This window comes from Desmodus rotundus, chromosome 5 (genome assembly GCF_022682495.2).
Source record: "Desmodus rotundus isolate HL8 chromosome 5, HLdesRot8A.1, whole genome shotgun sequence".
Classification (NCBI taxonomy): Eukaryota; Metazoa; Chordata; class Mammalia; order Chiroptera; family Phyllostomidae; genus Desmodus; species Desmodus rotundus.
In genome coordinates this window covers 167,188,487-167,200,801 of record NC_071391.1, presented here as the reverse complement: position 1 = coordinate 167,200,801, position 12,315 = coordinate 167,188,487, and the positions used below count along the sequence as shown (strand labels likewise).

The window sequence follows — 12,315 nt, the reverse complement described above, 5'->3', positions numbered from 1 at the left end:
AGAGCGTGAGAACATGCCGACGCAGCCCGCCCGCGGTCCAGAGCACCCGAGCACCCCGGAGCACCCCAGGACTTGCATTTCCAGGGAGCTCCCACCGCACTGGGCATACAAGGGTTTCCAAAGCCCTGTTTTCTTAAGGTGGCTGAACCAAAACAATAATTAATATTATTAATATCATGAAAACAACAAATTTTAAAATGTTTAGACATTTAAAGTTCTGCTAAATAACTGCGGAAAATGTTGCTTGAGAGGCTGTGCTGGCTTCTTTAACACGGGGCAGGCGCGGGCCCTGCGGTCACTGGGAGGGGTTCGCCCACCGCGTCGCCAGCCCGGCCGGCACATGCGCCTCCTCCTGGTGCAGAGAGTGTTCTGTGTGACACCCTTTAGCAACGGCTGCTAGTGGCTCACCTCGGACCAGGTCTTGCGCACAGGCCTGACCGCATAAGAATCACACAAGGAAGGTGTTAAAAATCTGCACCCTGGCCACACTGGTTTGGGAGAGGGTCTGGTTCAGCAGGCTTGGGGGGGTTATTTTTACAGCCCAGGAATACTGATGTGCAGCTGAGTTGAGAATTATTGATTAATGACCTCCTAAATCATTCTGAACTGTAAATAGCTAGAAAGAGAAAACACAAAAATTAAAAATTTGTTCCTGAGAATAGCTAGTGAGTTTGCGTGGGGAGTTTGCAAAGTCCTCAGGAATGGAGGACAGGACAGGTGAGTGGGAGGAAGGCCCAGGCGGAGGGCACAGGGTGCTGGGGCCCGGCACCTGGGTGGGGAGGCAGGGGAGGGAGCTGGGGTGGGCGGCCAAGGGAAGGAGGTGGTCCCAGGACTGGCTGCCCTCAGGCATTCGACAGCCTGAAGTCAAGGAAGGCAAAACCCAAGTTAACACACAAAACAGTTTAGAAAGGAGCGGCGAGCATCTCAGTTACCTACCAGGGATGATCTTGTCAGGTCCATTTCTCGAAGTTATTTCTGTGAATTCCCTTAGAATTTTAGCAGCCTTTTTTGCTTCTGATTTCAAATTGGAAGGTATAGGGTTATTCACTAAAACATTAAAAAAAAGATTTTAATGCAAAAAATCTACTAAGTAGAAGTTAGAAATGTACTGTAATTTCATTTTTCCCACACACAATTAAGTATTAACAAATCACGTCCTACCAGACACAGAAAATGAGCTGGAAGCACTCAATTATTCATTGTTTCATCTCTATATACCTAGTAAATTAAATCCACTTGGAGACTGGGGAACCCTTAAACATCTCAGAAATTATGAAAGCACGGGATTCTAAAGGATCTCAAAATCTAGTCCAATCTCCCAATTACATAGGTTCTCCCTGTTATTCTTAACTCACCTCAATACTAACAAAAACATTAAAATACTAGGAATTTTTAAAAGATGTATTTTACAACTGAGTATAATAGATAATATAAAATTTAATATAGTTGGCTACTTTTGTCAAAAACGTTTGAACTGTCTTTGTAGCTCTTCCTTATTAGTAAAGTTCTGGGACACTCGGCAATGGAGGGATTTCCCCAAGTCGCACGGCCATGTTAGTGTAGCATTTCGCATTCAAATGGTGCTGGTGTGGCAGCTAAAAAATGCTAATACCTTTCCTTCCGCTGTCTAACTTCTGGCTGGGCCAGTGACCAGCGAGCAGAGGCAGAGTGACAGGAGGAGATGCAGGTGCGATGCATGCGCGTGGGGGTTCATGTGGGCATGAACACGCCACGAAAGCCCCCAAGACACTGGCAACACCCAACCTTTCTGGAGGAAGGAGAGACGGGCTGGGGGTGGGGGGGCACATTTCAGAAGCGAGAACGGGTGATTCGCAGGTGTTTAAGGGAGAGCACACTGCGGGAAAACCCTGGCTGGGTGACCCAGAAACAAGGGGACACAGGGCTGCCCCGCTGACAGGCCGCTGCTGGAAGCCCGCTTGTTGACCACACTTAAGTCAAGTTGGGCTAAGGCTGCATCTTCCTTCCAGACGCACGTTTCTCTAACCTCATGGGCAAGAAAGGGGGTCAAAGTTCTCTCTGGGTCTCTTATTTCTTAATAAATAGCTTAAAATCAGTATCCCAACAGGGTAGCTTCAGGGTGGCAGAATGCGGTCCCCTCACTTAGGGCCATAAGCTCCTAACCAGGCTCACAGGACCCTTCCAGCCCAGGAGCACGAGGGGGCGGGTCCTTCCCTGTCACAGGACAGGGTGTGGGTGCAGGCAGCTAGTTACTAATAAGGGAAGGAAGCAGAGGTAATTAGACATGATCGAACATAATGATGTTTGCTTGAGGTTATTTAGGAGCAGGAGCCTGCTTGCTTCCCTGGAAGTTACAGCTTCAATTCTCTCCCTAGGGAGCCGCAGGTGTGTCCCCACATGCCAGGGGAAGGGACAAACCAGTGAAAGGGGGGGTGAGCCAGAAGGGCAACCATACAGGCCTGTCAAGGGGTCTGCTGGTCGGGGGTGGACCCATCAGAAGACTGAGAAAGCTTGGGAAGAAGACTGGTTATTTTGAAAAAGCTCCTGGTCCTTCCCAAGCCCGAGACAGTATAATCCCAGAGAACAAAGCCCCCTCCGTCCTCTAGTATCAGCCAGTGGGTTCCCTCCACGGTAGCCGTGTGGGTCCAAAGACATCAGATTTAGTGTAACACCTGCTGCTCAGCCCATCCAGCCAACGCCTGCCTCACTGTAAAGACTGTGACTCTGGCTCTGGAAGTTCCCTTGGTCGATTTTCGTTCCCCCATTTTTGTGCTGATTACGTTTATGATGTTCTTTAAATCCTCAAGCACATTGTACAAAGTGCTCTTCTGTCCTTGTCTGATAATTGCATTATCTCTGTTCTTCCTGGGTCTGCTTCTCACTGATGTGTCTCCTAACTATGGCTTGTATTTTCCTGTTCCTACCCCTTGCTGGTAAAAGCGGGTGGTTGCTAGAAGTTCGGAACCAGGCAGGTTGTGAGCAGGCGGTGAGTTCAGGGTGCTGTGCCATGTGGCTCAGGTGTGGCCCTGGTCTTGAGCTCACTGTTGGCCCGGCAATTAGGGTGTGACCCTGGGGCCTCTCCTGGGTGTCTCCAGCTAATGAGCTCCCTCTACCTGGCGGGTTGGAGCTGCTGTCTCCCAGCCCCCCGAGCTGCTCCCCTCACAGCTTCCTGGTGGTTACCTTGCCCCGCCTTCAAAGCACCCCCCCACCCCTGCAATACTGCTTACTACTCAGCCAAGGATTCCAGGGGTCCCTGTGCAGATTTCCTGAGCTTTTTGTCTCTTGAACGCCCTGTTCTCCAAATCTGCTTTGCAAACACCCTCCCCAAACTTACGCTCTCTTCCACCCACCAGGTGCCCTGGGACCCACCCGCCTGCTGCGCCACCATGAAGACAGGCGCCCCTCAGACTATGCCCAGTTTCCTGTCGTTTACAGGGCACAGACACTCCAGAGCGCTCCCCTCTGCCGGAGCCCGCAGCGGGCTTTCACCTCCTTCTCCAGTGAGTCGTGTTGGCGGTCTTGCCAACTGGGTCACAGCTTCTTCTTCCCCCCTCCCCCTGCACCAGGGCACTTCTCCATTCCTTAGTAACTTACTTGCTAAAGGAATTCACACTTTGTCTACAATGTGGGTTACAAATACTCATGTTCTGTTTGCCACTCTCTTTTGAATTTTCTTATGGTGATCTTTCTACTTTTTGTCTTAATGAAATAAAATTCATCTTCTAAGTCTTACAAGAGTTTAAACTAAAGAAAGTAATTCTCAAGTTCATATGGAAGAAATAAGCAACCAAGAAAAAGGAGGAAAGAATATGTTAAAGAAGAACAATGAGGGGACAAGCTCTGCCAGAAGCTCTGTTGTGAAGCCCAATGATTGCAGGTGCAAATGGAAACAGAAAAATCGATGTGCAGAGCAGAAAACCCAGAAGTCCACCAAATACACTGTATACAATGATCTAATGATGACAAAGACAGCACCCTGAATCACTGTGACGAAGCTCTACTGTGCAGTAAATAGGGGTCTTTGGGGAAAAAGAAAAAACAATATTCACCACAGATTCATGGTACATAAGGATAAACTCCAAATTATTGACATTTTAAAATGCCAAAAATCAAACCAGAAAGGACCCAGAAATTGTTGGAGAATTACTCATCAAATCAATAGTGGGAAAGGCCCCAGTATGACCACTTTTCTATAGTTTTAAGTGACCAGAAATTATGGCACGAGCACATTGTAAAAAAAGGAGAAAGTCTAAACAGACAAATATCAAAGGAGGAGAAGCTTCCAGCCACAAATACCCAATTCTGCTGCCCCCGCCCGTTTTGGTGGTTCGGCTGATTCCTCTTGCTGAACAAGCGGGCTGCTTCCCTTTCTAGCTTTTACAGATTCCACTGTCGGATGGTAATTCTCCAGAGATAGGAACTTTTTAAAGGTTTTTATTACGTTACTGAATAGCTTCCTAAAAGCACCCTCCCCAAGTGCGGGGCCACAGGGCACACACAGCCAGGGGAGTTCCTGTGCGCCTGCAGGTGTGCGGCAGCTGGGGCACCGGAAGGACGGCCCCCCGACTCTGTCTGAATTCACCGGAGCACCGGGGGCTTTTCCCCTTTGTGCGCTTTTCCTGTCCTGCACATTTTCTGTCCATGTTCTCAGCCAATTTTTCTGGCGTCATACCTTTTGTGTATAATCTTAATTACATCATTACGATTCGGCAACACCTCTCCTGGCTTTCTGTTACAATCACCTTTCTATCAGCTACTGTGGCTAACAGCCTTAATTAAAGTTATACAGCTGTTACTCTACATTTTCTTCCAGAGCTTTTCTTTCACATGAAATATCTGACCCACCTCTATCTTACGTTGGTCTAGGATGTGAAGACCCTAATGCTTTTTAAGCAGATTTACAAGACAATTTATTGACTGATCTACAGCATTTCATGAAAAACTCCACCTTCATGACAAAAGCCAGGAAACAGAATTCCTGTGCACACCCAGGCGGGAAGAAGGCTTACAGCTGTGAGCGCATGAAGCAGAGTCCATCCTTGCGTTATTTCCCACTCAAACAACTGTGAACCTGCCTCTGCCACCCCCGTGCATCGAAACACCTATGACAAACACAGGCAGATGCGGACCTTCTGGCCAGGGCCCTGCAGCCGCCCGCCTTGACGGAGTGCCGCCCTGAGGGGGAGGCGGAGGGCGCCCTGGGGGCTGAGGGGTAGGTTGGGCAACGTGCAGCCCAGTCCAGCCACTGCCGCTTCTCGGGCTTGGGAGGGAAGAATCATTTGTACGTGTCTAGTGGTTGAAAAATTAAACAGATAATACTTTGTGGGAAAACACATTTTTAAAGGTGAAGTAGGTAAAATCACATCCTCGATCAGCAGTAGCAGCTGGACATTTGTGACCTGTTTCGACGACAAGGAACACTTTGAACCAGGAGCTGCAAAATGTTCTCCCATAAAGATTAGTCTTCTTCTCATCAGTAAACTTGTGTTATAAAACAAAAAAAAATCTCGCCCTGGCTGGTGTGGCCTCAGTGGACTGAGCACGGGCTTCGAACCAAAGGGTCACTGGTTCGAATCCCATTCAGGGCACATGCCTGAGTCGAAGGTCAGGTCCCCAGTGGGGGCGTGTGAGAGGCAACCACACATTGGTGTTTCTCTCCCTCTCTTTCTCCCTCCCTTCCCCTCTCTTTAAAAATACATAAATAAAATCTTAAAAAATATCTCAATGTTTCAGTTTTCATAAAAAAAAAAATGCAGAGGTAAGCCCAGTACATGTCCTATCTAGCCCTTTAAGGAAAAATATTGCCAGCCTCTGACCTCTTGAAATGTTCTTCAAGATGCATTGTAAATGCTGCTTCCACATGCAACCATGTGACACAGCCCCTCCCACAGCTGAAATCTTGGCAGGGCCACCCCCACTGCTGGGCATTCAGGTGGCCCGGCCTCCTGCTGGCTCAGGGACACCCTCCTGGGGCAGCTGGGCAGCTTCTGTGCTTCAGCCCACACACAACACTCAGCGCCCCGAGGAGCAGGGACGGACCTGCCCGGCGTCTGGTGACATGGCGAGGGAGAACACAGCAGCCACATCATGTTTAAGACGCCGCCGAGGTTGCCACCCAGGGCCTGAGCTGCCTCCAGAGGGAAGCGCACAGCCAGCCTCCCTTCAGAGTCGCCGGTGGTCCCCGGGGCGCTGCTCCCTTCTCTGCAGCCCAGCCTCAGCCCCGTGGCTTTAAGCACCATTTATGTCTGATGATTCTCCAAGTTTCACCTACTCTTTAACCTTCCCCTAAATTCCAGACCCCCAACATCAGGGGCCTGCTCAGCCCAAGTATCAGGTGGGCGTCTCCCACGAAACCCGGCAGCAAACCTGGCAGCAAACGGTGCCGCCCGCCTGCTCCCCAGCATCAGCCCCACCCCAACGCCCTGCAGGCAGGTCCCACCCATGGGAGCGCACGCTGCACCCTGGGCCAACTGGGACGCCTGCTTCTCACGCCCTTCACTAGCCTGTGAGCACGCGGACTCCCTCATCAACTGTGGTGTCTCCAGCCCAGGCCATGATGGCCTATAGTCACTGCCCAACATTTTTGTTAAATGGCTAAAGTATCTGTGTGGCTTTGGGGAATTAAGGGTCAAATCCCCGTGAGACCCAGAAAAGGTCTGTTTAGGAGGAAATCCGAGGGATCAGCACTGAGCGAGCACGAGCAAGCTGGCAGCAGAGCGTCCCTGCCTCTCCCTCTGTGGCATTTCCCAGACCATGAGACAAAGGAGGGTCGGAGGGAAGCAAGCTGCAGGTGCTAGTGTCCTGCCCTAAGAGAGTCCCTTCCAGGCCCTCCCCGGAAAGGGAGGACAAGACAAAACAAACAACCGTGCAGAGTGGGGCCAACCCAACGGCGTGGGTCCAGTCAGGACAGGATAAAGCATGTAACACAAGATGGCGTTACTCGGTGTCAACCGAGACGTCAGCTATGGCACTGGGCACTTTGGTTCAGGGAGGCAGCTGCCTAAGTCACACCCAGGGGCCCTGCCAAAGGCTTGCCAGGGAGGCACACCCAAGATATCAGCACACAGACGGGCAGGCGGGGAGGGCACGCCCACTGGTCCAGCCCTGGGGGCTCCTGGCCCGGAGCCACGAAACTTCCCAGCTCAATCAGGCGCCAGGAATTTGGGTAGCATGGAGGTGGACTGCAGGCTGCAGACCTCCATGCACCAAGGGGCTGCCCCATGCCGTGCTGACCCCTGGATGGCTGTGCTGCCCGAGGCCTGGCCCCATGGACCGAGGATGGCATCTGTGCTGCTGCTGAGCCAGCTCTGGAGACGCTGCTTCGTAAGACACGGAAGGCCCCTTCGCCCACCACGCTGTCTCCTGGAGCCGCAGACTGCGACTCTGGGACTCGGGTTCGTGTCCCCCGATTCTCTCCTGTGACGTTATTGCTGATTGTCTCTGAGTGATTAGTTCTGCTGTTAGCTCAGTGTGGATCTGGATTAAACCTGCATGAATAAAATCCAAACGAACAGTACAGTCACCTGTGTTGTCTCCCTGTCATTCTTGGTGCTGGTGCCACTGGTAGGACCGGTGGTCATACAGGCAGCTCAGTGCTTTGGGTTCTCGAGGTCTAGATCAGACGACGCCCGTGCAACTGAAGCCTGGCTTACAGGAAAGGCTATGTCAGGAAACACATGCTCATGACCCAAACAACTGACCAAGGTCACCAGCAAGCAGGGCTCTGAGAGCCCTGGCGCATCCCAGCAGCTGAGCTGGGGCAGCTGGCCCCTGAGTCCCTCCGGCTGCAAGGCCCAGGGCGGCCACAGTGGTGCTTGCAGGGAACTCTGCTGTGCTGCATCGAGCTGCAAGGTCAGGCCTCCTGAGAGCAGCAAGGACCAGCAGCTCCCTCAGGGTCAGTGGCGCCTTAAGACGGAAAGCAAATCTGAGTGGGTAGAGACCTGAGTGTCTTCTCAGCCGCACCTGAAACGAGACTGCTTCCAGGGAGGGAGCGAGGCCCACACTGCATTGCAGGCGGGGCTCCCAGCCCAATTTTTGTATTTCTGGCACTCGGGCTTTGTGATTTGAGACTCGTACCTGTGCATCTGTCTTTTCTTCCCACTTCCTTTGTCTTATCCCCCTTCTCACCCCTGAACTACAACCCCGACGGGCCGGAAGACTTTACTAATCTCTGTGCCCCCAAGGTGCCTGTTCGTGCACCTGGAAGCTCAGTACTTCCCATTGGACTGAGGTAGCGACCAGTGAGACCTGTTCCGTCTGCTGAGCATCTGTCTCTTATTTCAGAGTCAGCACCAATCTGTCCCTCCACGGACGCTGCCCCCAGAGTGGAGCAGGTTACCCCAGCGTTTCTCCTGGGCCACTGAGACGTGGTGATCACAGCTGGTCCACGCTCAGCAAGCACCTGGCCAAAGGCTGGTGGGGGCACTGCCAGGACGGCTGTTTTCCAGGCACTTCCTGCAAGACTGTGTCACCCCAAGGCGGGGAGGCTGAGGAAAACGCCATGCAGAGGAGCTGAGGACAAGAGTCAGAGAGAGAAAACCTGGGCTCTGCTGGCCCACCTGACGCCACAGCAGCTCTGAACCGTCCCGTCCCCTGGGCCAATGACGTCCTTTCTGTAACACCGATTTGGACCAGAGTTCTGTCATGTGCAGCTAAAGCACAGCACATAGTATGTGCGCCTCACCATCCCCCCCGAAGACGTTCTCTGTGATCTCCACGGCCAAGCGGAATCACACACCAAACAGGCAGCTTCCGCAGCTAAGAGCTGCTATCACAAACACCCTGCTACAGGGAAGGCCCTGACTCTGCTGTGAACACCTGGGGATTCAGGTGCAGCCAGGAAGCCTGCGGGCCTTGGAGCTCGACAGGCAGCCAGAGCAGAGTTGTCTCGGGCAGCGACCGTCCCGTGTCGCTGCGGACGGGGGCTGGCAAGGCTGGTCACAGTGAGCATACCACTGTGTTCAGCTGAACCATGGAAGAGTCTGGATAACTTGTTTGAATAGTACAGATTCCATAAGTTTCTGAGAAAATTGTACTGCCTGGTCATAGTTACAGTGATTTTCTGTCAGAGCTCACACTAGCAACACAGATCTAAGCTGCAACCCCAGTTCTCAGCACCCAATCGGGGCGTGGCCTGTCCCCTACTGCCCACAGAGCACAGAGCATGCTCGGTCAGATGTGGCTGAGGTTATGAAGACAGAGGTCATGACTGCAGAAGTCCCTTAAACTCTAAATCGTGCTAGGCGTCTGAACCATCACAAAAGTCCTCAGTCTCCTGAATTCCAAAGCAAATTCTCTATAAACACTCAAGTTTCCTCCTAGCAGGAGGAGAGCTGCCAAACCTCAAGCTAAGAAACTCAGAGGTGAAGTTTTCTTTAAAAAGGAATTAAAATATTGGGAACACTTCATACTAAGGTTATTTTTTAAAGTTAAGACAAGTTTATAAAATACTGGGGAGAAAACCTTTTACTTTGGAAACCTCCAAAGCTGGAAATGGGCTTAGGGTGTGGAAATGATACAGATATGGGTCACAGACAGTGGCTCTGGCTGGGGCCCTGGGGGCAAACGGGGCATCAGAACCCTACTTGAAGTAAATTGGGGTGGGGACTGACCGGTTCCCAGTCTACCTCCCATCAGGGGTCCGGAACGAAGGGAAGGGGAGTACAGGGCTCCCAGACCTCCTTCCATCAACGGGCACCCTTATTTTTCTCAGTGGGCTCTGTCACCAGACGGGGCGCCTCTAGGAAAAGGCTAGAGGTTTAGGAACAGCGTTCTGAATTTCCATTAATTACATGTTAATCAAATCATTAAACCTTATAATTTATATGAAAGAGATTACCTTACTAAATTGATAAAATCCCAACTAAAATCAAAAGAACTAAGATGGTACTAAGAAATATTTAGAATGAGTTAAATCTTAGCCAAAACAAAAGAAACTTCACTTACGTAATCTTTAAAAAGGCTTTTAAAAGTTGTCCTTAGCTCAGAACTTTTACTAGAACATCAGCCAGGAACCCTGCTGCCTGGTAACAACGCCATTGTTGGTGAAACCAATTCTTATCTTTCAGCCTTGGATTAACTACTTCCTTTGATTGAGAGACAAAGTTGTCAGTTCTGGAAATCAAAACCGGTCTCTCTGGTCACATCATTAACTTTCCTAATTCAAATTCTTAACTCAAACTTTAAACAAAACTGACCGATTGAACGCAAACATTCGTGTGGCCAGGGCTGCTTTTCCCATTCCCAGGTGCAGACAGGGACAGAGAGTGGGGAGTGAGGAGAAACAGAGCTTCCAGCGAAAGGAAACCTTTCCCCTTCCCCAAACCCATGCCCCAGGACCCTGGCTGGGAGCAGGGGCACACGCCCACGCTGTCACATCAGCCGGCGTGAAAATGGACTCTTCCCAAGAAAACGAAAAGCTCAGTGCGCTCATATCCTCTCGTGATGCAGCTGCAAGTGAGACTGGGGGTGGGGGGGGTGGGGCTTCTGAGACCACCACCGACCAGCCCGGCACACGCTCCTTGTTCCCTGTGACCTGCATCAACTTCCTTTCCTTTTTAACCCCCCCTCCCCCGCCCTTATTTCTAAAGAGTGAGACATCTGAGAACAGTGATTTCCTACATGGGATAAAAGCATCAAATTGACCTTGATGAGCAAAGATCTCTCAAATTATTTTTTCAATCTCACAAAAAATCAGGGGTAGTATTTACACATTCTACAGAAATTTTGTTTAAATAGGTCGTTAGTAAACCAAATAATGAGCGCTCCTGAAACATGATGAACAGGGTGACGCTCTCACTTGTTCTGATTACTGTAACCTCCAACCCAGTCACGGGCAGGCGTCCCCGGAGCAGGCCAGCACTCAGGGGCCTGCCACCTCCGGGGGGGTCCTGCGGGGCATGTCCCGACTAACATCCCCATGAACAGCTCGCGAGGGAACTCCTGGGGCCCTCAGGAGCGAGCAGGGTCCCACGTCTTGTCCTCCCTCCTAACCTTGGCAGCAGCAGTGGTGACCCTGAAATACTGGTTGAAGTGGGGTGGGAATGGCAAGTTTCCATCCAACAGGGTGAACCTCGTTTTCTAACCGTCAGGTCCCAGTAGAGCAGTTTCTACCTGTTCCAACCGGGGAGAGCCAGCCGCCGCCTCCGCAGGGGGTCCGCGCCGGCTCTCCCGCCCTCAGACCTCTGACTGCTGGGCTCAGGGCAGGGCCTCGCTTCACTTCGGGGACCACCTGCACGCATGTCACCCCACTTTCTGCCCCCCACGACTCAAGCACATGCCCAAACCAAACCACGCAAACTGGAACGAAAAAGACATTAATCCGTGGCCTTTCACAGGGAGGTACTTAGAAATAACAAAAACTGCAATCCCTAAAATGAACACTGTAGGAAGAACTATTCTGTGAGTCGGAACACCTGGGACGAGGCCCGCATCAAAGGCGCTGTGGTGCGGGCACCGAGGCGCCGTCGCCCCGAGCTTGTGACAGTTCGCGATCGGTAGCGTCAGTGGACGCGCCACGCGGAGGGCCCGGGACGCGTCGTCCCTCCGGCCCCCTCTAGCAAAACTTTTCCGAAGCGGAAGGAGGAGGTCGCGACTCCAGACAGTCTCGGCGGCCTGGCCGACGCCGGTACTCACTTGTGACCCCAGCCGGCCAGCTCCCGCGCCCCTCGAGCCGCCGACGCCCAGCCAGGAAGAGGAAGGGCGCGCTCCTCCCCGCCCCTCCTCCCCGCGCAGGGACCGCCCCGCGGCGCGCACCTGAGACAGGTGAGTAGGGCAGGGGAGCTCGACCCTGGGGTGGCATCTGGGGAAGCCTGTGCCCGACTCCGTCCCTAGGTGGCCTCTAGTGCATCCCACGTTTTTAGAATTGAGACCGCCCAGGCTGACAGTCCCGGTCGCAGAGCGGACGGTTGTGCGCCACGGTTCCGATCGGGGTCGCGGGGTCGGAGCGGGGTGTTGGGCCCGTGGTCGTGTGCGGACCCCGCTCGACCCTGACTCCCACAGCCTCAGGTTCCGGCCACGAGGCCCAGGTGTTGGTGGGGAGGCGTCCACTTGACCCGCTCAGGACCCCGCCCCTCCGGTAACGCTCCGCAGCACCGGCAGTCCCACCTTTTGCCCCGAACTCGGGCCGGCGCCCTCCCCCACCCTCAGGTGGCCGCTCCCCAGAGGCCTGACCTAAGTCCGCCCCACTCCGAAGCCTCTCCCCACCCCTCACCCGCCCTCCAGGTGACTCACTACCCCGCCTCCCACGCTAGGTCCCGGAGTCCCTCCCAGCCTCCCTTCACCCCGGTGCTGCCCGCTCCGCCCTCACTCCTCCCCTTCCCCCGGCCCCCCACCTCC

At 52.8% G+C, this 12,315-nt stretch overlaps 1 protein-coding gene across 5 annotated transcripts in view; it reads right to left on the bottom strand.

Annotated features, from left to right (window-relative positions):
- Positions 1-12,103, bottom strand: part of SH3YL1 (SH3 and SYLF domain containing 1) — a 28,099-nt gene extending 15,996 nt beyond the window's left edge. For 2 of the 5 annotated variants that reach the window (XM_045189542.2, XM_024552429.3), the window contains exons 1-2: positions 11,734-12,078; positions 937-1,047 (exon numbers count right to left, since the gene is read on the bottom strand). In XM_045189542.2, the coding sequence (XP_045045477.2) occupies positions 937-960 (24 nt within the window). In that variant the 5' untranslated portion in view covers positions 961-1,047; positions 11,734-12,078. The other 3 variants (XM_045189543.2, XM_053923934.1, XM_053923935.2) reach the window with 3 other exon arrangements.
- Positions 12,104-12,315: the final 212 nt, after the last annotated feature.